Source organism: Dendrobates tinctorius, unplaced genomic scaffold (assembly GCF_039654945.1).
Source record: "Dendrobates tinctorius isolate UK_male_01 unplaced genomic scaffold, ASM3965494v1 ptg000028l, whole genome shotgun sequence".
NCBI lineage: Eukaryota > Metazoa > Chordata > Amphibia > Anura > Dendrobatidae > Dendrobates > Dendrobates tinctorius.
Window position 1 is genome coordinate 55,398,182 of NW_027361696.1, and position 26,751 is coordinate 55,424,932.

Sequence of the window (26,751 nt, forward strand, 5' to 3'; positions counted from 1 at the left end):
TAATCCTGCCTTTGCTGATAAGGAGCCTGCTGAAAACTCTTCCTAAAAAGACAGGGAGTTTGAGCCTAAAAAATACAGTGGCTAGTGTAAAAAACTGCAAAATTGCTATTTGTGTGCTTTAATAGAATCATAAAAAAAAAATTGCCAAAAAAACCCTAAAGCTGATTTTAAACAAATTGACATTTATTGATATCTTCTGTTTAATAGTGTGGGATGAACTTAGGTGAACAACAGATGAGCTTAGCCTTGAAGAGGTTGTCCACTATTTTTTCATTGATGACCTATCCTGAGGATAGGTCATCAATGTCTGATTAGAACAGGGTCTGACACCCGGCACCTCTGCCGATCAGCTGTTCTCGTCGGCCAGAACTGCTCGATTGAGGAGCGGCTCCTTATTCTGCTAATGGGCACTGCATGGTGCTGAACATTGGCCTATTCTATCACCTGTGCAGTACCATGCTGCGACCACTACCAGAAGATGGGGTAGCTCTGCAATCGAGCAGTTCCGGCCATCGGAAATAGCTGATCGGCGGAGTGCCGGGTGTCTGACCACAACCGATCAGACATTGATGACCTATCCCAAGGATGGGACAACATCAATGAAAAAGTAGTGGACAACCTCTTAAAGGAGGTGTATTGTCAAGTTTGGAAATTATCCACTATCCATAGGATGAACACCCTTGTGAATGGAGAGGAGGTCAATCGTGTGTTACCGCTCCATTCATTCTTAATGGACCGCCGGAGGTAGCTGAGCGTTGCGTTACTGCTTCAGCACTACCTTTCCCCTGAAACTATTCTAGCAAACAAGTCTGAGGGCGCTCTGTGGAACGTGACGAATGGCTTACTAGGAATTTTACTTTAAAAGTCATCGCTCTCACGATTAGCAGGTTGGTTGGTGAAGCGGGAAGAGGCAAGTTCAAACGATTACCTACACATCATTAATCGGAGGATCGGAGTCTCCGGATCTACTCCAGTGTGCAGATATAATGTGACATGTTCAGAGTATTACTTTATAGATTCCCAGCTTCTAAAAATATTTTTTTCTATCCTAAGATGAAAAAAAAAGATAAATAGTAATCCAATGATTAAACCTTCGAGAAACTGGATTGTCAAATGTTCTGAAGTCCTGAAAAGGCAGAAAAAAGTATGTAAATGTTAATATTAGGAGAAGGTTCACACCGGAAATTCAGCAGGAAAAAAAAAAAATTAAAAAGCTTCCACACAAATTGAAGCTGGCCATACACATAAGTTCCAATCCCCCCTTATACACAAGTGCTCGGTTTTCAACAGTAGAAGCCGCTACAAGACAACTCTGGTCGCGGCTTATCTGCCCTGAAAATGGAAAGATCGGGTATTAAGATTCCAAAAACCCAAACCTCCTCTTCCTCATGGGTTAGGGGAGAGTCAGTATGACTCCCCCATACATGAGAGGGTCTGCCGAATTTGGGTTTCAGACCTATGGCTTAACCAAGACGGGCAGTAAATGTCAAACATTGTGGCCTTCTGGATGATGCCTTTAAGGTGTTTTAGGGAATAGAAAAAAAGAATAGTAAAAGAAAGAAAATATCATTATGAATAAATTCTTAAATAATTTTAATTAGCAAGTCAGATTTGTTTAGTCTCTGGAGATAATAGTATTAGAATTATAATGGCCGCCATCTTGTTACCACAACAGTTTTGATGCCTGTACGTGCACCTCAAGATCTCTGAGCTCAGTGATTGGCTGCACATTTTTGGCATATCATCACCAACGGGCAAGTAGAAGGCCTAATTTCAGTAGTAATTTTTGGCCACTGGATCACAACATACCATATAGTTAGTCAAAAAAAAAGAGACCAAGAAAAAAAATGAATATATGTTTATTGCCAAAGCGATTTATTATAAAAAGGACAAATATAAAAACCGTGGTATACAATAAAAAAATAGAGGACCCCTTACTGTGTGTAATATATACAAATTAAGACAAAAAGTGGAGGTGCTGCCCGTAGCAACCGATCATATTCCAGCAAAAATAATAGATGTTATCTGGTTGCTAGGGGCAAGAAGGATGTTTATATAGCAACCAGAGTTTAACTTTCATTTTTTCAGTGACGTTTAGAAAATTAAAGCTGAATTCTGATTGGTTGCTATGGGTAAAAAAGAAACTATTCCTTCGGAATATATACACAAAGGCTTCATGGCGCCTTCTGGAACGGTCTACAGACTAAAGTCTGATTAAATTTAATTTGATACATAAAGACTAAGGAAAGATTGAAATCGTAAAGCTCACCATACACATAAGGCCAAATTAGGACATCCATTAAATATGGTTCGAATGCGGACTGTGGTGCCTCGGCCGGCCATAAATCTCCTGACCCTACTCAGTCTCATAACCAAATATGAGGGTGTTGGGATCAGGCGAGGAGACCAACGGCTGGTCCGGACATCACAGTCCGTATTCGGACTGACAGGCTCTTATCTTGACTCCCCTATTAAAGCAACATGCATTGAGCGGGTAAATGTTTAAAGCGGAGGTGGGGGTATGCAAATCTGTTGAAAACCCCGTTCCATTGAGACCAGTCCTTCTGAGAAGCTTATGGAGGCTTCTGCCTTGTTATATGAAGATTATCATCTAGTCCTGGCCACCATCTCTTCACTTTCTTGCCTTCAGCTCACGAGCCATCTGACATAGCGTGCAGGGGGCACAACACGTGAGACACACACAGTCATTGCAGATAGTGCCCTGTAAGACAAGAGGTGAGAGATCATAGTTTGCATAGAAATAGGAGGACATACCACAAGGTCATGTTTCTGCTGCAATTGTCACAATGCTCTGGCTGCTTTTAAGCATTCTGCTCTCATTATCGGGCTTATCTGAAACCCTGTCCGAGCAAGGACTGACCATGAGTCTCCCGATACAAAATCAACAGAATCATATACGCTCATGCAGACATCCATGATACTCAGTCTGAAAACAGGCTATCCATGAGTCTCCCGATCCAAAATCAACAGCATGGTCAGAGGCTGGACAGACATCTGACTGGGATGAGTTAGCGAATCCTGCTTTGAGCAGGGGGTTGGGCCAGATGGCCCAGTAGGTCCCTTCCAACTCTACGATTCTATGATTCTATGCATAATATATGTTCATACAGACATCCGTTGGAACCCGGTCCGAGCACAGACTGTCCATGAGTTTCCCGATCCCAAATCGACAGTAACATATATGCTCATGCAGAAATCCATGAAACCAGGTCCGATCATGGACAGTCCAAGAGTCTCTCGATCCAAAAATTGACAGCATCATATACGCTCATGCAGGCATCCGTGAAACTCAGTCCGAGCACAGACTGTCCATGAGTCTCATGATCCCAACTCAATGGCATTATTTATGTCTATGACACTGTGGGGTTCAGGTCAGGAGGCCCACCGACACTCCATGCATTGCTGTCCGTGCGCGGACCAAGTTTCCCAAATACCTGCTTGAGCCTTTATTCTCACAGCTAGTACAGTAGAAACATTAGAAAACAGTTCATGGCTACACTTAAGTCTCAATCAGACGTTCATTTTTTCCCCAATATAAAAAATGGACTTTTCATCAGTGACCCGGATCCGACTTTCATCCACGTGTCTGTTTTTACAATCGGTGCGGCATACATTTTTCTTATATGCAAAAAGAAAAGTTTCCGAGTTTTTTTAACAATTCATCTGTAAAAAGCGGACAGCACTCAGCTGACACAGGAATGGCCTCCATGTGCGAGCAATTTTTCTCACAGAGCCTTTCACTCACATTTTCAAATTTGATAAAAAACAAATGTCATATTTATTTGGCACACATGAAAAAACATAGACGTGTCCAAAGAATTTAAGGCCACTTTCACACGAGCGTATTATTACCCGTTTCTACCACAGATCCACAATTTGGACGTATCGTTGCACTGGAAGCTCCAGTATTCCATCAGTTTTAGCATCCATGTTTGCTTTCATTGCTGTTTTTTTCAATTAGGCAAAAAAGGAGCTATCAATCAATGCCAATATGGATGCCAAAACTGATCGAATACTGAAGCATCCATTTTTACACTCTGCTCAGAATTAAAACAACCTATTCTACCCATAAAACATAAAAAAGGCACAAGCTGCATTTTTCAAAAACGGAATGAAACAAAGAAAAAATCCCTTAGGCCGGAGTCACACTAGAGAGAAATACGGACAAGTGCTATGCGATAAAAAATCGCATCGCTCTCGGACCAATGTTAACCTATGGGGCAGCTCCCATCATGCATTTTTTTCTTGCCTATATTATACGTGCGGAGGAAATCGCAGCATGCTGTGATTTGCACCGTATTACGGTCGAGACTCGACAATGTAAGTCTATGGGTGCGAGAAAAAAACGGATTATACACGAAATAAAGGGAACACAAGCAGCCTGTTGCAAATGGAATAGAGCTCCCTTTATTTTTTTGAGCAGTATATATATATATATATATATATATGTCATTGACACACACACATATATATTTATATTTCATAGAGATATAGATAGCAGAATAGGTTAAAATTCAATTGTCGACATCTGCAAAATCATTACAGAGCCCGACAGGATATGAGACGTGGTTTACATACAGTAAACCAATGCATATCCGTTAGATTTATATATGTCCCTCACTAATAATGTTAGAAGTGTATGTGTGCTAAATTTTATTGAAAACTAACATCGTGTGCTGCTTTCTTTTTTGATGGACTATTTGGAGGTTTGGTATGTACCTGGAGGACTTACACCCGAATCCTTTTTCTATTTTGTGCTGGTTTTTCAATTTTTTTCTATATATATATATATATATATATATATACACACTGTATATATGTTTTCACGAGTATTTGAGGCCATAGATCCACTATATGTCCATTTTACTGTACGGATGCCATACGGATGTCACACGGATGCTTAGATACGAGAAAATCGCATCCACGCATTGCAAACAGATGACATACGGATCACGGTTCAGGGAACATTTCTATGATTCTCGTCCGTAGAAAATGGACCGTATTTTTATACTTTAAGTGTGACTCCAGCATACATGAAAAGTAGACATCTGACTGAGGCCTTACATCAATTAAGTAGATATGGGGGAGGCTTGGGTCTTTGCATTGGGATCCTTTTGGTCCAGCTCTCCTCCCCACTAGACTTAGGTGTTTTCTAGAGTTGAGCGAAACGGGTCAGTCATATTCAAAAGTCGGCAACTTTCGCTGAAGTCGGGTTTCATGAAACGAAACCCGACCATAGCGTGAGGTCGGCCACGAGGTCGGCGACCAGAGCGCCAAAGTCGTGTTTCAAAAGATGCTTCCAGCGCCCTTTTTCAGCCAATGATGGAGGACGCACACTGTGGGCAACGCGATGACATAGGCATCGGTCACCACCATCTTTGAGAAGGGCATGCAAGTGATTGGCTGGCTTTGTGTGGCGTCACAGGGGCTATAAAAGGGCGTGCACGCCGACCGCCATCTTACTTCTGCCGATCTTAGCATTAGGGAGAGGTTGCTGCTGCTGATTCAGAATAAGGGAGAGCGTTAGGCAGGGAAGAAGAACCAAAAAACTGCTTCTGCTGTTAGCGATTTCCACTTACAACACAACACTTTGTGTGCAGTGACAGGGGAGGCTCTATTTTTGTGCATCAGCTCTGTTGGTTATTAGGCTGCCTTATAAGGCTCCCTGATAGCTGCATTGCTGTTTGCACACTGCTGTGCAAACTGCTTTTTTAAAAGCAAAAATACTTTTCTTCCTCTTTTCTGCACAGTTACCAAGTGTTCATTTTTCCATCCTTTTGTGTGTGCAGTAGTCCTGCTTATTAGGCTGCCTGCGTCCATACTTGGACTGAGAGCATCATTGTCAGTGTCCTCAAATCTCTAGTGAGATCCAAATTCTCACCAATCCTATAGACACCCTCCACCTTGTCATACACCATCCAATTTCAGCCTGTTACATTGAGGTGTAATCTCTCCTGGGCCTGAGACAATAGTTCTGCGTCCTCAAATCTATAGTGAGATTCAAATTCTCACCAATCCTATAGACACCCTCCACCTTGTTATACACCATCCAATTTCAGCCTGTTACATTGAGGTGTAATCTCTCCTGGCCCTGAGACAATAGTTCTGCGTCCTCAAATCTATAGTGAGTTTCAAATTCTCACCAGTCCTATAGCCACCCTCCACCTTGTCATACACCATCCAATTTCAGCCTGTTACATTGAGGTGTAATCTCTCCTGGGCCTGAGACAATAGTTCTGCGTCCTCAAATCTATAGTGAGATTCAAATTCTCACCAATCCTACAGACACCCTCCACCTTGTCATACACCATCCAATTTCAGCCTGTAACATTGAGGTGTAATCTCTCCTGGGCCTGAGACAATAGTTCTGTGTCATCAAATCTATAGTGAGATTCAAATTCTCACCAATCCTACAGACACCCTCCACCTTGTTATACACCATCCAATTTCAGCCTGTTACATTGAGGTGTAATCTCTCCTGGCCCTGAGACAATAGTTCTGCGTCCTCAAATCTATAGTGAGTTTCAAATTCTCACCAGTCCTATAGCCACCCTCCACCTTGTCATACACCATCCAATTTCAGCCTGTTACATTGAGGTGTAATCTCTCCTGGGCCTGAGACAATAGTTCTGTGTCATCAAATCTATAGTGAGATTCAAATTCTCACCAATCCTACAGACACCCTCCACCTTGTCATACACCATCCAATTTCAGCCTGTAACATTGAGGTGTAATCTCTCCTGGGCCTGAGACAATAGTTCTGTGTCATCAAATCTATAGTGAGATTCAAATTCTCACCAATCCTACAGACACCCTCCACCTTGTCATACACCATCCAATTTCAGCCTGTTACATTGAGGTGTAATCTCTCCTGGGCCTGAGACAATAGTTCTGCGTCCTCAAATCTATAGTGAGATTCAAATTCTCACCAATCCTATAGACACCCTCCACCTTGTCATACACCATCCAATTTCAGCCTGTTACATTGAGGTGTAATCTCTCCTGGGCCTGAGACAATAGTTCTGCGTCCTCAAATCTATAGTGAGATTCAAATTCTCAACAATACTAGATACACCTTCTACCTTGTTTTACAGTACCATATAGCTGGTGGTATTTTGGGTACATTTTCACAAAAATGAGGAAATATGGTGGAAGACGCCATGGAAGTGGGCGGGGGTTGCCAGCTGGTCCCGATGGTGGTGGTGGTGTTGCATCTGTTTGTAGTGGCAAAAACACAATAGCACCTAAGGCAGGAGATGTTGAGCCTGCGTCATCGTCTGGCTCCACAAGGCCTCAAAGGCTCTCTTTTCTGGGAGTAGGTAAACCACTTTTAAAGCCGGAGCTTCAGGAACAAGTTTTGGCTTACATTGCTGACACAGCCTCCAGCTCTCTCGCCTCCTCTTCTGAAGTTTCAAAAAATAAAAGCACTGAGTCATCATTGGAGGCTCCTGGTCAGGAACAACACCTTTCCTTGTGTCCTTCACCCCTACCAAAAGTGAAGGATGTGGCAGGCCAGACTACCGATTACTCCATGGAACTCTTTTCACATACCATGCCTGGGTTAGCAAGTCAAATCAGTCCAAGATGAATCTGACATGGAGTGCACTGATGCACAGCCACTGGTAGATTTTTCTGCTGGTACATTCACTCAGAGCACTCCATTGTCCTCGCAGTGTACTGAGGCAGAATCAGACCCTGATGAAACTCAGGTGCCCCTTCCCGCATACTATACCACCTTACACGGTGACACAGGGGAAGGTGCACATGAAATTGAAGAGGAGGTGATGGATGACCCAATTGTTGACCCAGATTGGCATCCATTGGGAGAAGAGGGTGCCGCTGCCAATAGCTCAGAAGAGGAGGAGGAGGATCGGCAGCAGGCAACGACATCGCAACAGCTGTTATCTGGCAGGACCGTAGCAGTCCAAAAACATGTTACAAAAACCAAAAGAGTTGCAGGACAGCTTGGCCAGACGGTCAAATTAGCACAGCATGCAAGGTCTCAAAATGTCTTCCATAGTAGGAAGAGTGCAGTGTGGCACTTTTTTGAACAAAATCCTAATGATCAGACAAAAGTTATCTGTAAGAAGTGCGCAAAGACCTTCAGCCGAGGGAAAAATCTGAGAAATTTGAATACCATTTGCATGCTTAGACATTCAACCACCATGCACTTGCAAGCGTGGACGGACTAACAAAACCTCAAGTACCACATGTGCACCTGCTCCGAATGAAGGTAGTCAGCAACGCTACATCGCTTCCCCCAATGTAAGCCCACCGGTTAGCACACCACCAGCGGCAAATGTCGAGGTGTTGTAGCAAGGGCAAAGCAGTCATGGAATCACAATGTTATTTTTACGAAAGACTGAATCTAGGCCATCAGCAACACCACCAACACCATCACCAACCCTCTCTCAGTCCGCCATGTCCACCGCTAGGTCCACCATATGCAGCTCTCAAGTCCAGCTCACCCTACCAGAGACTCTAAGTAGGACAAGAAAGTACTCATCCTCTCATCTGCGTATACTGGCTTTGAACGCCCATATTGCCAAACTAATCTCGTTAGAGAGGATGCCCTACCGGTTGGTTGAAAGCAAAGCTTTCCGCGAGCTCATGGCCTACGCAGTACCACACTATGACCTACCCAGTCGGCACTTCTTTTCGCAAAAAGCCATCCCAGCCCTCCACGTGCATGTGAAAGACCGCATTGTCCATGCACTCAAGCAATCAGTGAGTGGAAAGGTGCACCTCACAACAGAGGCATGGTCCTAACACCCCTGCTCCATAATGTGCGAAGACTGTGCTCGCACATCCGCCGGTCGCCCGTGCACTCCAGTTGTATGCAGAAGCTGCAACGATTGCTCCACCTTCCCAAGCACCGCCTAATTATCGACGTTGCAACAAGGTAGAACTCCACCCTGCACATGGTTCAGAGGCTGTGCGAACAGAGGCAGGCTGTAATTCATTTGTGGAAGGATACACGGTCCGGCAGTTTTCAGGCAGACATGGAGTTGTCTGGTGTGCAGTGGTCGAAGCTGAAAGACCTCTGTAAAGCCCTTCAGTGTTTTGAGGAATGCACATGGCTGGTAAGCGCAGACGACACCATCATAAGCATGAGCATCCCACTTATGCATCTGCTCATGCAAACTTTGACGCACATTAAGGAGCAGGCATCTGCAGCCGTGGAGGAGGGAAGCCTTGATGACAGTCAGCCATTGTCTGCTCAGGGAAGTCTCGTGGACGAGGTGGAGGAAGAAGAGGAAGAGGAGGAGGATGATGGGGATGATTATTTTGGGGAGGAGGATGCTTCTCAGGGGGCAAGAGAAAATGTTGGCGTGGCAAGGTCAGGTACAGGGTTTGTGCGTGACTGGAGGGATGTTGATTTGCCAGAAAGTGCTCCTCCACCCAGCACTCGCAGTGCATCATTGACACCTGGAACATTTGCCCACATGTCTGATTATGCCTTGCAGATCCTAAAAAGGGACCCCCGCATTGCCAAAATGATGAATGATGACGACTACTGGTTGGCCAGCATCCTGGATCCACGCTATAAAGGCAAATTCCAAAACGTCATGCCACAGGAGAACCTATAGCTAATATTGGCTAACAAACAAGCAACTCTGGCAAACCGTTTGTTTGAGGCATTCCCAGCACACAGCGGCGGTGATGTTTTTCCAACGAGCCATTAGGGGCAACATGGAAGAGGTGTTCGTGGTGCACACAGCCAAAGTGGCGTTGGACACAAGGGTTTCATGACCATGCTGTGGACTGATTTTTCAAGTACCGCTCACACGACTGGTAATACTGCATCGATCGAAAGTGACAGGAGACAGCAGTTGTCAACTATGGTGACAAACTACTTCTCCCATATCGATGTTCTCCCTCACCGGTCATTCCCCTTTGACTATTGGGCCAGTAAACTTGACACCTGGCCTGAATTGGCACAATATGCCTTACAGGAGCTCGCTTGCCCTGCTGCTAGTGTGTTATCTGAACGAGTCTTCAGTGCTGCTGGATCAATCCTGACAGAAAAAAGGACCCGTTTGTTGACCCAAAATGTTGATGATCTAAGCTTCATTAAAATGAACCATGCATGGGTTTCAAAGGATTTTGTCCCACCCTCCCCTGCTGACACGTAGGTTGCCAGAAAAATCAAAGTCCCTCATAGTAGAATCAAGTGTCTCTGACGGTGGGGGTGCACACCAGCCATCAGACACACCTGCGTACTATGAGGGGCCCTGTGCCAGTACCGCCCTGCTTGCTCAGGGCACCAGCACTTGCAATACTTACCTCTCCCTGCTCCACCACTGTGTAGTCTGGCCTGTTAAATACTTCACTGGGACTGCCAATACAAATTTGGTGAAATGATAGATGATGGTTAAGACATAGCTATGCCATGTCTTCAGATGATCAATGGCTTCCATTTGCTATGGACGTCGACTCACAATGAGATGCAGTGGTGGTTTATCATCAGCTTTCACGGTTTTCCGACTCACAGACGTGTGACATTCCTGCCCACATTTTTAAATGTGTCCTCTCATACCAATCCAATAGAATCGCCTACGGCCTGTGGCTTGTGTCTTTTGCACTCCAAAGTTACCTGACAGATCATGATAGGCAGTGAGGACAAATTCTACATCTATCCCTGTGATCACAATTTGATGGAGATGAGTAACGGTGATGGGTTCCACGGTACTGCGATACAGCAAACCTTTCTTCACAAGAATTGTTTTCGCTGTCTCCACAGACAAAGTAATTGAGGGTCAGCATCGCCTCTGAGAATTCTCCCGGGAGTTTTTACCGTGATTAGTAATTCCAAAATTTCTGCAATCAGTCGACTTTCCGTCTGTACTTGTACCCATCTCGTTTCCTCTTGCGGAGAGTCTGGACTGTCTTACTGAGACTGAAATATATATGAAGATTGAAAAATACCCCAACAGTGTGTACTGGTGTACGCTTCGAATACATAACCCTTTTTCTACTTTTTAGATTCTTGTCTAATCCATACTGAGGCTGTGAGTGTCTTTGTCGGACTCCGGAAATATACACGCAGATTTTTAATATTTAAACTATGCTATATATACCTGTTATCTGGTGATACTGTACCCTTTCTCAACTTTGTACAATCACGTCAAATCCATACTGGGCCTGAGACCCTCTGAGTCTGCCTCCTGATATATAGACATAGGTTTTTAATGTTTAAACTATGCTATATATACCTGTTATCCGGTGATACTGTACCATTTCTCAACTTTGTACAATCACGTCAAATCCATACTGCACCTGAGACCCTCTGAGTCTGCCTCCTGATATATAGACATAGGTTTTTAATGTTTAAACTATGCTATATACAGTATACCTGTTATCAGGTGATACTGTACCCTTTCTCAACTTTGTACAATCACATCAAATCCATACTGCGCCTGAGACCCTCTGAGTCTGCCTCCTGAGATATAGAAATAGGTTTTTAATGTTTAAACTATGCTATATATACCTGTTATCCGGTGATACTGTACCCTTTCTCAACTTTCTACAATCTTGTCGAATCCATACTGGGCCTGAGACCGTCTGAGTCTGCCTCCTGATTAGAGATGAGCGGTGTTCGAGTCGATCTGTTCATCAAGTTGAAATTTCAGCTGTTTTGGGCGGCGTTCGAGCCGTTCATCGAACTCGAACACTTTGCTTAAAATTCGGCTGTTTGAGGTTCTGTTCATGAACGGTTCGTTCATCAAAAGCGTAACTTCATTTTCACATTAATAATAGTTTTCAATGTTAATAGACTGTTTCATGGCATAGTAGCGGTGTGTGGTAGCAAGCCGTGTAGTACACCTGTCAAGGAGCTACACCGTGTGTGTTTCTAATTATTTGTTACCGCATCTTGTCCAGAAAATCCTTTTGGGCCTTGTAGCACTGTCTGCTACTCAGCAAAGGAGCCCACCAGTGAACCTAGCTATGCCGCCTGTTTATGAAAGAACCAGTTTTTACTGCATTTAGCACAGTTAATACTTTGAGCCTAGTAACTGTGTCTGCTACTCATCAGAGGAGCCCACCCGTGAACCAAGCTGTGCCGCCTGTTTTTGTAAGAACCATTTTTTAACTCCATTTAGTCCAGTGAATACTTTGGGACTAGTACCGGTGTCTACTGCTCAGCAGAGGAGCCCACCTGTGAACCTAGCTATGCCGCCTGTTTATGTAAGCACTGTCTGCTACTCAGCAGAGTTGCCCGCCCGTGAACCAAGCTATGCCGCCTGTTTATGTAAGAACTGCGTGCTACTCAGCATAGGAGCCCAGCTGTTAAGCAAGCTACAGCACCTGTGGTTTGGACACTTAATTTTTTCATTTTTTCTGGAATGCCGGTTAGGCCTAATTCCGGAATTCCGGTTGACCTGCACTTACTGGGAAATCCTCGTTTGCGGGGAAGAATTGGAATCCCAGATCCCCATCACTAACGGGGTTCAGCGGGTTATCTGCACCTGTAAGCGACACACGCTGGACCTTTCAGTGTAGCGCGCATGCAGCCCCGGACATGTAAGGGCATGACAGACCTGTTATTGATTGATCTTGCGTGCCAGAGCCTCGCGTGTCCCTCTAGTAAGCTTAACGCGTACCGCGGGGGCATGCCGGAGTCTCGTTCGTTAACGGAATTAAGCTGACAAATCGCTAGCACAACTAAAAACGGACATCCACCACAACCCACAAAATCGACAAAGCTTGCAATCTGTCAATCTTTTCTGTAGCTGGCATAGTTGAGGTTTCCCGGGTGGAGTCGAATTAAGCCGCAGGCTCCACTCCTGGTGGTGCCCTTCTGGACATTCCTTTAAGGTTCAGCTTTGCAACCATACTGCCCCCGGAAACCAAACACTTTGCCTTCATGGACGCTGTTCGGAGATTCGTGGGAATAACGCCGCCCGATCGACAGTTGGCCTAATTTATGGTTGGAAGTCTGACGGTATATGATCGTCTTCGGTTTCAGATTTTTACTGTTTTTTGGTATTTTACATTTTTATTCCAGCCTTTCTTGACTTCATAAGGGCATGACATGCCTATATCTGTGTCTCCTCCTCCTCCTTTTACTCCTCCACCGTTTTCCATATGTTATTTTTGTATTCTGAGCATTTTGTCTGCTTTGGGACACCTTTTAAGGTGTTTTGTAATTGTTTCCTATTTGTTTGTATGTGTTTGTGCTTGCCTGCCATTGTTTTCAATGGTGTTCGACGTTGTTCGTCGAACGTTCGCCAAACATTCAACGAACTTGCCTCGTGTTCGACAAACCAAAACGAACTGTAACACTAGCGGGGTGGCTCAACACTACTCCTGAATATATAGACGTACATTTTTAATGTTTAAACTATGCTATATATACCAGGTATCTGGTGATACTGTACCCTTTTTGCCAGTAAGTCCTCCTCCACCCACCACTCTAAGTGTATCATTGACACCTGGAACATTGTCCCACATGTGTGATTATTTCTTGCAGATCTTCTTGTTATATTGTGGTGTGATCCATTATGAGCGTGTGACAGTCTGTGGGTTACTCCTGCAATTTAGATGTACATTTAAAAATTACCCCAACACTAGTGTACACAGCTCTACGCTTGTGATACATTACCCATTTACTGCTTTTTATATTCTGGTCTAATCCAAACTGACCAAATGAGAGTTATTTTCTGACTGTGGAAATAAATACTGAAATTGACAACAATGACACCTACACTGTGTACAGCTGTACTCTTCAGATCCATTACCGTTTTACGACTTTTTATATTGTGTTGTAATCCATACTGAGCCTGAGAGCGTCTGTGTCTGCCTCCTGAAATATCTACGGAGATTTAGAATGTTTAAATTATACTATATATACCTGCTATCTGATGATACTGTACACTTTTTCTACTTTTTATATTCTTGTCTAATCCATACTGAGCCTGTGAGCATCTCTGTGTGACTGATGGTATATATAGGGAGATTGACAATCATCCTTTGACTGTATAGAGCTGTACGCTTCTGATACAGTACCATATATCTGATGTTATTTTGGGTTAATTTTCTGCAACATTTTGAAGTTTGGTGGAAGAGGCCGCGGACGTGGGCGTGGGGGGACCAGCTGGTGCTGATGGTGGTGGTGCATCTGCTGGTAGTGGCAAAAGCACAATAGCAGCTAAGGCAGGAGGTGTTGAGCCTGCGACATGGTCTGGCTCCGGAACGCTTTTAAAGTCGGAGCATCAGGAACTGGTTTTGGCATACATTGCCGAAACAGACTCCAGCAAATATGCCCTCCTCTTCTGAAGTTTCAAAAAATGCAAGCACTGAGTCATCAAGTGCTGGCTCCTGGTCAGGAAGAACCCCTTTCCTTGTGTCCTTCACCCTCACCAAAAGTGAATGATGCAGCAGGCCACACTTCACATTAGTCCATGTAGCTCTTTCTATCATACTATGCCTGGGTTATCAAGTCAAATCGTGAATTCCCCAGTCCAAGATGAATCTGACATGGAGTGTGGGTGGCCAGCCAGGGCAGTGGGGTTAATCGGTACCAGGCCGGTGTCTCAGAGGGATGTGTCACGTTGGTGGTGATGACCCGTTCCGTGGCCCTTGCCGTCCATGCAAAGGGGTGAATAACGTTTATAGGTGAATGATACGTGATGCCACCTGTGGTTTTTGATCAGATTGACCCACGCTGCAGTGTCGCTTCTCTGGGACAGATGTTGTGGTGCAGCTAAGATGTAGAAGCCCTGCACAGGTAGGGCCGTAGTCGCAGGGCAAATGAAAGAGTTGGTAGATGGTGTGCAGTGCAGGATGTAGCAGAGCCATGCGCCAGGCGCAGGAGAAAGATGACATACACAGTCGTGCAGTTCCTTTGCCTGTACTTGGTAAGTGCCGTCCAGGACCCAGAGTACAGATGGAGAAGGAGTTGGTCAGCCTGGAAGCAACTTTGGAATTCTCTCTCTGCAGATAGGTAGTGTGGCCTCCGTTCTAGCACTTATCTGAGGTACTCACAGTACTGAGTTCACTGAAGTTCCCCCTGTTGACTCTCTTTTGGAACTTTCTCGTATGGCAGGCAGCCATAGCCTTTTCCTTCTGGCTCACACACGTCGCTGATGGGGCCTCCGAACCATAGTTGAGAACAGAGCATTTACAGCTGTTACTTCCTCTGGTTTCTGCTGCAGGACCGTCAGTGTCCCTACAAACTCGGAGACCGGAATCCCGACCATGAGCTCCAGCTAGGAGTGAGCCTACTCCTGGGGGCGCCACAAGTGCACTGATACCCAGCCACTGCTAGATGATTCTGCTGGTACATTGACCCAGACCACTACATTCCCCTCGCACTCTACACAGTCAGAATCTGACTCTGATGAAACTCAGGTTCCCCTTCCTTCATACTATGCCACCTTACACGGTGACAAAGAGGAAGGTGCAGGTGAAAGTGCAGGTTCCTTGAGCAGGTGTGGGGGGGGCATACTCATCGGCGACGGCACTGGCACAGGGCCCCTCATAGTACGCAAAAGTGTCTCTGCCTGTGGGAGGCCCACCCGGGCCCACCCGGGCACACCCGCCGTCAGACACACCGCCGTACTATGAGGGGCCCTGTGCCAGTGCCGTCGCCAACGAGTGGTCCCCCCTGCTTGCTCAGGATCACAGCACTTGCAAAGTTGAAATACTTACCTCTCCCTGCTCCACCGCTGTGACGTCTTCCGCGTTTCCTGACAGTGACATTCTGGTCAGAGAGCGCGATGACATCACGTCTGTACGCCCTCTGCCTAAACAGTTCAAGTGCAGTGAGATGGAAGATGGGGACGACGAGGAGTCCAGACTAGTACAGGGATTCCCTAGCGAGGAGACTTATTTAATTGTTTTCAATGTTGGGACAGCTATTTTTGGGGAGCACTATACTCTGGAGAATGATATATGGGGCCCACCATACACTGGAGCATTCCAAAGGTGGACATCAGACACTGGAGCAGCATTTACAGGGCCCATTATACACTGGAGCATTAGAAATGGGGCCCATTATAAATGGAGCATTATTTGGGCCCATAAGACAGTGCAGCTTCATCCAAGGGGACCAACATATACTGTAGCATTATGTGGAGCTCATCATATACTGTATGGAACTTTATATGGGACCAATGATTCTGTATGGAGAAATATATGGGCCTCATTACTCTGTATAGCGCACTATGCGGTGACCATAATACTGTATGGAGTAATATACTGTCCGTTTTTGGAGCTATTGGAGAATTTAAAATGGATATCAGTCATGAGATGTAAGAAGTGAAGTATTTTTCATTGTACTGGACCACTATTTCTCTGCCGTATCAGAGGATCATGAATTGTGGTATGTGTTAAAGGAGCCCAGTGACACTCTTTGGCCCAGGGCCCACGAAAATCTGGAGCCAGCCCTACCCCCCCCCACAACTTTAGCCAAATAACTCCCAGTTTTCAATGCCTAACTAATATTATAAAGTAAATTAAGGTTGACAAGCTTAAGTAATAAGAATTGATGTTTTTGGCATTAAAATGGGCACTGTAGGTGTGTTTCCTGTCCTCCACTCACTGCCGACCTTGGTTCCCCATTGACTTGCATTGGGTTTCATGTTTCAGTCGGCCTTCGACTTTTCACGATAATCGGCCGATTTCGTTCGACCCGACTTTTGAGAAAGTCGGGTTTCATGAAACCCGACTCAACCCGAAAAAAGGCAAAGTCGCTCATCTCTAGTGTTTTCAATTAAGGCAAAATCTGAACTGAACCCTGCCAGTAATTTGCAATGTGGAGGCTGAAGCACAAAAAATAGAGGTGAGTGGCTTTATCTATCTAATTAGTCCATGAAAAACAGACGGCACTCGGAAGGTATACAAGTGCTGTCCAATTTAGACTTCATTGGTAAGTTGGATTAACATTGGGTATGTCTCCTCGATTTTGGACGGAAGCAAAAAAAAAAAATCAATGTCATGTCAACAGCCCCATAGACTATATTAGGTATAAGGGCTATTCGTGAAAAACACATATAGTACTCGAATGCGAAAAACTGTCCTCATTCAGATATGTTATTTTTTCAACGAAAAAAACGGCCAGTTTTTCATCAGTGCGCTGGATCCAGCTTTTGTCCATGTGTCCATTTTTACCATCAATTTGGCATTTATATTTCTAGTATGGAAAGTAAAAAAATCCAAGCTCTCCTACTAGTGATGAGCGAACGTGCTGGGGTAAGGCGTTATCTGAGCATACTCATGTGCTAACCGAGTGTCTTCGGTGTGCTCGAAAAATATGTTCAACAGCTACAACACATGCAGGGATTCCATAACAAACAGAAAATCCCTGCATGTCTTGCTGCTGTTGAACAGCCACGAGACATGCAGCCGTGGGGACATGAACATATTTTTCGAGCACGCTGAAGTCACTCGGTTAGCACATCAGCATGCTCAGATAACACCTTTTCCGAACACGTTCACTCATCACTATCTCCTACATAACCGAACAGCACATAATCCACATTGTCGATCAAAAACAATCACATCTCCGTTTTTTCGGGGGAGGGGGGGAGTTAGCGGACTCTCGGACTGCATTAAAACATAGAGTCCAATAGGCTTTAATGTGTGAAAAATGGATAAAAAATGAAGCCTAGTCACCTGATTTATTATTGCGTTTACACCTGTTTTTGTCTATTTTTGGTGGTTTTATTCTGTTTTTGATTTGTGCCGAATTCTTCTTTTAATTTTTTCTAAGTCTCCATTATGTGTTGCTGTCTGTTTTTATGTTTGTCGATGTGGGTGTGGTTTGTTTCCCAAATATTGACGGCTGATTCATCAATTATTATTTTATTTTACAAGTCGCAAATTTGTTTTTTTCTCAAATGTTCTCCAGTTCGCCCTCTTGAATAATTTCATATGTGATTTGTTTTTATTTTTGCAAAATTTTAGCAGAACATACAACTGTTTTGCTCTAAAAACATGTAAGGGGCAAAAATATAGAGCATTTTTGGTTTTGCAAAAAGTTCATTAACCACGTGCGTCATTTTTTGAAGAGTTTACTGCAAAAAAAATCAACAAATAACACAAGGCCAGAAAAAAAGAAAGTAATTTTTTTGGGAAAAAAAATGCAACTCTGATGAAACGGGTCCGTGAAGCTCATTCAGATACTTTTTTTTTCAGATGAGCGCTATCTGTTTTTTCATAGGTAGAACTGGTAACTAGTATAATCTATAGGGGTCTTCACATGTGTGTAATTTTTTACAGATCGAGTGGTCTCTGCAAAATTTCAGAGACATGTCTGATATTGATCCGAGTGCCTACGGGTCCATTCAAAAATCAGACTGCGCTCGCGGCTCTTTAGTTGATTAGCCGGTTGTCACATGCGTTGTGCCAGACCGGCTAATCATAAGAAGAGCCGTGGATGACGGCAGGTAAGAGGCAGTTATGTGGTCAGAGCAACGTCATGGCTGATATAATGGGAAATGCAAATACATTTTCCACCAACATTACATGACATGTATATCTGTAGTGGTGCAGTTTTTCAAAGCATTGCCCTCACTTACAGCTTCACCACCCATCCGACATTGGACACTGCGCAAATCACCTGTATGATGTCCGCAAACATCGTGCATGGGTTCAATGGCAAATTGGGTGGCGCAGATGTTACTACAGCTATGATATGGCCAGGCAATATTGTGCTTGTGTTCTAGTCTGTCTGTTAGGATCCGTGCATGATCTCCTCCAGTATTGAACACAACTGCATCGCCCAGTGTGTAATACCAACATGGTGAAAACTCTAAAAGCTCTTATTACACATATATTAGATTTAAGTTTCAAGATGCAATAGAAAGGAGATGAACTATAATAGTAGACTGCTCACCGGGATGTGATACCGCTCTCTTATACCAGTACGTAACGCGAGCATAGTGCCTCCTACCATCGGAAGACAACAGCACTCTCCAAAATCCGAGGCCACTTTGCAAGCCAAGATGAGCGGGCAAAATGTTCCACATAGACCTAGAGGACACCAAAATAATCATTGACTCACTTTAATTACGGTTGGATGGTTTGGATCTAACAGGTCACATAGTGCTCACCATAATATACCACCCATCAGCCTTCTTAGAAGGCTTTGTGCACTCAGATTCATAGGGCTAGGACAACCTGGAAATGAAGACTGCAGTGTAGCTTTGCAGCTTCTGATTTTGTTGCGACCAGGTATGATGCGACTGTTGTAAAAAATCCAAAGTGGATGGAGTTTTGATTACAGGTTGCAAGGTGTGCACTATTTTGCCTCCATAGAATCCAATATTGGTCACGTGTGACCACTATACGATTTAACTATTTTTGACAGCAAAATCACAGAATGAAAATAGTCTGTAAATTACGGTCAGATGCCAACAGGTAACCAAAAGCTGGCTGAACACAAGACACAAATGTTCATACGGCAGAAGGCTATCTCTCCCGATTACCCCCCCCCATAGTTAAGAACGTTCAGCCTAACCAAGGGTTCATGTGTTTTCAATGGGGAGAAAACCAGTGCAAAAATGTATCTAGTAGTAACTTATCGCCTCTAAAGCCAAAAGGATCAGGTGTTGAATCCCTCTGACCATAAAAACATCCGAAAAGGAACTATCCGAAGGACCCCATAATTGGGATGTCTCATATACGGTTGTGCACAAAAGTTTACATACCCCGGCCAAATTTTTGCTTTCTTTGCCTTTTTTCAGAGAATATGAATGATAACACCAAACCTTTTTCTTCACTCATGGATAGTGGTTGGGTGAAGCCATTTATTGTTAAACTACTCTGTTTTCTCTTTTTAAATCATAATGACAACCCAAAACATCAAAATAAACCCTGATCAAAAGTTCACATACCCCATTTCTTAATACCGTGTATTGCCCCCTCTAACATCAATTACAGATTGAAGTCTTTTGTGGTAGATGTGGATGAGGTTCTTTATTTTCTCAGATGGTAAAGCTGCCCACTCTTCTTGGCAAAAAACCTCCAGTTCCTGTAAATTCCTGGGCTGTCTAGCATGAACTGCGCGCTTGAGATCTCCCCAGAGTGGCTCAATGATATTGAGGTCAGGAGACTGAGATGGCCACTCCAGAACCTTCACTTTGTTCTGTTGTAGCCAATGACAGGTCAATTTGGCCTTGTGTTTTGGATCGTTTTCATATTGGAGTGTCCAAGTACGTCCCAAGTGCAGCTTCCAGGCTGGTGATTGCAAATTTGCCTCCAGTATTTGCTGATAATGTGCTGCATTCATCTTTCCTTCAACTTTGACAAAGTTTTCTGTGCCTTTGTAGCTCACACATCCCCAAAACATCAGCGATCCACCTCTGTGCTTTACAGTAGGATTGGTGTTCCTTTCATCATAGGCCTTGTTGACCTCTCTCCAAATGTAACGTTTATGGTTGTGGCCAAAAAGTTCAGTTTTGGTCTCTTCACTCCAAATTACCTTGTTCCAGAAGTTTTGAGGCTTGTCTCTGTGCTGTTTTGCGTATTGTAGGCAAGATGCTTTGTGGCATTTGTGCAGTAATGGCTTTTCTTCTGGCGACTCGACCATGCAGCCCATTTTTCTTCACGTGCCTCCTTATTGTCCATCTTGAAACAGCCACACTGCTAGTTACCAGAGAGTCCAGTATATCAGCTGACATTATTTGTGGGTTTTTCTTTTCAGCCAGAACAATTTTCCTGGCATTTGTGGGCAAAATGTTTGTTGGTCTACCTGACCGTGGTTTTGTTTTTACAGAGCCCCTGATTTTACATTTGTTAATCATAGTTTGAATGCTGCTGACTGGCATTATCAATTCCTTGGCTATCTTTTTGTATCCCTTTCCTGTTTTATCCAGTTCAACTACTTTTTCCCATAGATCTGTTGACAATTCTTTTGCTTTTCCCATGACTCACAATCCAGAAATGTTAGTGGCTGGATGAAAGATGCAAGAGTCTGTCTGGATCCCAGAAACTCACTCAGCTTTTATGCACACACAGTGATTTCAATCAAACAGGTCACAGGTGAAGATGTTATCTTTAGTACCCAGTCAAACCCATTTGTTCACTCATTTGTGTCAACTTCTGTTAATGTAATCAGGCCAAATTCACCAGGGTATGTGAACTTTTGATTGGGGTCATTTGGATGTTTTGGGTTATCATTCTGATTTCAAAAGAGAAAACATAATAGTTTGACAATAAATTGCTTCACCCAACCACTAACCATGAGTGGAGAAAACATTTTGGTGTTATCATTCATATTCTCTGAAAACAGGTCAAGAAAGAAAAAATTCTGGCGGGGCATGTAAATTGTTGAGCACAACTGTAATTTATTACCGTAAGTTTCTTGCAGACCCAAGAAAAGTGACAGATGTCTTCATCATTAGTTTGGAACCAGGATGCATGAATAGCTGCTAGTGGAGTAGGTGTTATAAACCAGCTCAAAATGAAGTTTTATAGGGTCATAAATGAATTATTGCCAGTAATCTATGTTGTAAAATCATTTAGTCTTGAGATTAATTATTACTGATTTTTTTTTTATATAACACATGTTGAGGAGACTAGCAAATCGTAGCACTTACAGACGCCGATATCCTTACAACACTCCATGACATCAGAAGACCACCGGCTGGCAAATGGGGTGGAATGGGTGTATACCTGCACCACTTGAGGTTGCACCGTGACCGGGTAAGTCATTTGCATCTGTAAAAACATAGAAACGCAGCGATTTAATGGTGATTTTGGAGTCATAGAGTATGTTGGTTATTGTTTGTGCAGCAGGGTCCAAACCAAACAGCAGCGACCTCCAATTTTGGAAATTACTACCCCCCAACATGACCTGATTGCCTTGTAACTTAGGATTCAAAGTTTGGTGAGTTCTGCAAAGTGTGTACTTGGTGACTTAGAGCCTGATGAGGCCACGATAGGAGGCTAGTAGCACACAGTTATAGTATTTTATCATGAACCAAACCACCTGTAGTGATTTTATGTACACCTACAAATATCCTCTTTCTAAGGCAGAAGACTCGATCTTTGGCACTGCCTATTGTATGTAGCACTCTTAAAAGTTAATATTGACACTTTAAACAACCTTCCCTATGACTTAGGTTAAGAAGACAAACCAGAAACTCCAATTGCAGAAACATATTTCAAGATGTTGCCCCTCTTCAGTGCAAAGCAGGAGGTTTGATTTGGCTAGGTGAGAAGCATCTGACCTGTGGTCTAAGGAGAGAACTTTTCTCTTGAAGAGAGTGCCAAGATGGCGTAAGGAGACTAGTAGGCCACAAGACCCTTTTGACCCCAGTCAGATGTTTCTCACCAAGTGAAATAAAACCTTCTGCTTTGCATTGAGGAGGAGAAACACCCCGAAACAAGTGTCTGCAAATGGAGATTTTCGTTTGGCTTCTTATCTTAAGTCATGAGGTAAGGCTTGTCAAAGGGTCAATATTGACTTTTCAGATTACTACATCCAATCGTTGATGTCAAAGATCAAATCCTCTTCGTTATAAAGAGGCTATTAGCATACTTAAATTCACACTGGAACGTTACATGAACTATAAGTCTCCTTACGCCGATTTGGCACTCTCAAAAAGGATAAATATTCCCCCTTAGACCTTTTCTGTACACCTGAAATTTTGCAACATTCTAGCAAATGTAATTTTTGAATTTTTGATTTTGAGCAAAGTTTATGAACCATGGCAGCCACTTAGAATAATTTGGAGCAAAAAAGTCGACATAAAAAAGTCTTAAAAAATGCAAATGATGAATCGGGCAAAATGGACTTTTCTGCCGTAGATTTTGTATGAGGGATTATATGCACAGAACAAGACAAAAATGGGGTAGTATATGCGCCAACTTTGTGTTGTGAACACTTCTTACATCTATGTCGATGGGTGTCTACATGGAGAAAAGTCCTAAACTATCGCATACCAATTTGATAGATGTGTACCATCGTTGATATAAAAATTGGTGTACTTGTCCTCGTGGCGTATGCTCCATAGGATGCTACTTTGCACTGTAATTCTGGCTTATAGTTCCAATTTGATAATTTGGCACAATTTATGCTATGTTTACGGACTGGTGCATTAAGGAATTTTAAAACACTATTAATAAATGATGTTTTCCTGTGATCAGAAAAAGGGAACATGATCTGGGTGGAAACGTGCCATTCCACCCTCTGGTTATTTTTTTGTGATCCTGCCCTAATGAGACTCTCTGTAACAAAATCGATGATTTGTCATTTGATGCTCGTGTTGTCTACCCATTCCTGGGCCTCCTTGTATTGCAGAACGGTAAATTCCTCAAGATCTTAGAAAGTAATGAGTGACTCATGGGACAGGCTTCATACAAATGTCTGGAGTAATGAAAGGATTAGGGCAGGAATAACTCAGCTGGTGGAATGTCCATTCCTTTCTTCGGAGCCTGGATCATTCAAAGAGAAGCTAGGAGCGGGATCATTATTGGAGACAATGGCCTAATTCACCTAGGTTTCCCAGATAGGGGGCCCACACTAAAGTGTCATGACAATGGTCATTCTTCTGCCCCTTTGCGCGGAGAAAGGTTGTCTCATTCATAAGTATATGATCACTACAAATGTGGTCGAAGCTGCCTCGTTTATCAAAATTGTCTAAAAGGAGAATCGGTCCTTGTTTTTATATAATTTTTTTATATGAATGGTAATCTTTATCAGATGGAAATGTGTGGGTCTGGCTGAAGCATAATGTGGACACATCAGAATCATAGTGGTCCACCCATCTATCCGACCATGAAGTCACCTCAATGATCTATAGCCAAGGGGTCGTCCTATTGACAACATATATCACCAATCCACAGGATAGGCGACAACTGTATGATCACTGAGGTTTCATCCTCCATAGGTCACAAGTACTGATCCTAAAATGTCTTCTTTGTGAATAGTGGTAGAGAACCTTTGCACTAACCATTCACTATTGAGCATGCACACTACTACCACAATTTGCACAGGAAAATTGAAATTCCATTTTTTTAATTTCCAGTGATCATATATTTATCATCAATTCTATTCACATATAGGAAGAAAAAGAGAGGAAGAGAACTAGAGAAACATTACCCCTTAGACCCCAATCCAGAGCCTCTCGCCAAGCCAAGTCGGATCTCATGCCTTGCACTGATGAGGGGCTGCACCCAGAAACACTGTGTCTGCAAATTGCAATTCTGGTTGGCTTTTATCCCAAGTCATATCACAAGGCTATTTAAAGGGTCAATATTGACATTTAGGATCACTTCTTCCAATAGGTGGAAGTAGTGTTCTAGTTCTCTTTCTCTTTGAAAAGACAATTTGCATATTTAACTTCCCAGAGGTGCATGTGTAAGCAGAAGCGATGGTACCTCTGTAGAGCCCCTGCGTGGTGTGACATTAGTGAGGAAAGAATGACATCTGCTGGGTGTATGAAACCAACCAGAACCAACTGGCACCAGAAGAATTGCAGGGGGAGGCAGTTCTTGTGTGGAACCTAGTCAGGTGGCTTCCATGACATAGTTCCTGGGTATAAAAGCCATGCACACAAAACCGCGGGGGGATTTGGAGCCTAGAAGAAGAACTGCTAACATGCTTTCTTGACGATGCCCAGACGATGCCCAGTGGGACCCAGAGAGCCGACCTACGCCTGTCAAGATCCAGAGTCTAGACTGCGCAGGTCAAGACTAGAACCTTTGCTCCACGCCTGTTAAGTCGCCAAGGCCAGAGGACGCCCGTTGAGAATTATGACCCAGTCCTCTCTTTCCCAGGCCTAGGAGGCGCCCGCCAACTGTGAAGGACTGAAGATCTGCTGCTATAAGACGTCGACCAGAGGAGGACGCCTGCCGTTACAGAATGAGCAGGGTCGTGACGACTTCCAGCCATAACGTACAGTACAGGGGTTGGCCTGAATTAGGACAGCAGGTGGGGTAGGGGCCGGTTGGTGCACAGCAGACTCAACTCTCTTTGATAGACTTTGTCAGAAGGACTTGTGGCCTAGCGGTAAAACCCGGTGACCCCAGCTAGAACCATTGTTACAGGAAGATCTAACGTGGTAGCTCTCAGGAACGGGCATACCACTGTTGTATAAAGAACATTAGTTTAATTCCCGAGAGACTTTCACAGTTATTATAATTGTATTTTTGCATGGTTTATTGCTATTTTGTGCTGATATAATTAACTATACCCTAGCTACTGTAAATTCCCACTGTATTGGAAGGATTGAAACAGTTCATTTGCTGTTCCTGCTTTGTGCCTTCTGTGTATTGCATTTGGTCACCTGCCTTCCTGTGCATGGCTTATATGTCTCCTCACTTTGAGATCCCAGGTTTAAGATCCAAAACATGTAAACTCATGCTGCGGATGTGGGTACACGTTTCGCCCTTTTCCATTCATAGGGTAAAATGTGCAGCTTTCTTGAACCTTTACCGCAAAGATCTCTGAAGCTCTGGGGTATATTACAGGATGTAACTCAGGATCAGTACAGGATCAGTAGTGTAATGTATATACACAGTGACTGCACCAGCAGAATAGTGAGTGCAGCTCTGGAGTATAATACTGGATGTAACTCAGGATCAGAAATGTAATGTATGTACACAGTCATTACACTAGTAGAATAGTGAGTGCAGCTCTGGGGTATAACACAGGATGTAACTCAGGATCAGTACAGGATCAGTAATGTAATGTATGTACACAGTGATTACACTAGCAGAATAGTGAGTGCAGCTCTGGAGTATAATACTGGATGTAACTCAGGATCAGAAATGTAATGTATGTACACAGTGACTGCACCAGCAGAATAGTGAGTGCAGCTCTGGAGTATAATACAGGATGTAACTCTGGATCAGTAATGTAATGTATATACACAGTGACTGCACCAGCAGAATAGTGAGTGCAGCTCTGAAGTATAATACAGGATGTAACTCCGGATCAGTGTTATGTATTAATAAATGCACATTTAAAATTGTAAAATTGTGTTTTAAAGAGTCCATGCAGATAATTGATCACTAACATAGCGAATTATCTGTTCTTGTTTTTTAACTTTTACATCAATTTTAAAGGGATCGCACAACCTCTAACTTCTGGTTTCTTCTAATCTCCACATTCCATCAAGTACAGCAAAGCTTCCTAGGAGATCATTTTCCTACAAACTCAGAGAGACTTTTTTTCTCATCCGTCTTTTTCCCAGTGGAAATTACAATCCATTCTCCTTTACATACGGGTCACTTTTACGGGAATGTCTCATTTTGATAGTAAATGTAAAGGAGGTTACATGGAACACCTGGAGGAAACCTAAGACAGGTAAAGACCAAACCAGTAACTTGCAGATAAAATGTTACCATAATTATCGAGGAAAAATTGTATCTTCACCCTTTCTACTGTTCAGTAAACCCCATGCAATAAAACACACCAGACTCAATCCATACCACCCATAGGAGGCTTCCAAGCCTAGGACCTGCAGATGGTCACCTCATGTTGGAGAAGACTCCTATCCACCTGTCTTCTATCATCGAAACACCGACTATAAGGACTAAGCCAAACCTAAAGGGCAAATACTCACTTGTTGTGCAGTCATGTCTCCAGGCGAAGGCGCTTTACGACAAGTCAAAAGTAGGTATTACCCTTGGTCCTGCTATAGGGAACCGCTCAGTTACATCTGGGAAGGGATCCAAATGAAGATGCATCAATTGTGAAGCTGCCAGTCCCCCTCACTCACGTCTACTCCCACCTCCAGCCTCTATACAGCCCCCTACTCAATACTCCGCATCTGG

General features: G+C 43.6%; 1 protein-coding gene across 1 annotated transcript; it reads right to left on the reverse strand.

The window, feature by feature from the left end:
* Positions 1–1,843: 1,843 nt before the first annotated feature.
* LOC141084928 (cornifelin homolog B-like) lies at positions 1,844–26,751 on the reverse strand. The gene is made up of 4 exons (XM_073569874.1): positions 26,541–26,751; positions 21,567–21,687; positions 18,863–18,999; positions 1,844–2,722 (listed from the first exon to the last, which is right to left on the reverse strand). The coding sequence occupies exons 1-4, from the start codon at positions 26,553–26,555 to the stop codon at positions 2,633–2,635; spliced, it is 363 nt and encodes a 120-aa protein (XP_073425975.1). The 5' UTR covers positions 26,556–26,751; the 3' UTR covers positions 1,844–2,632.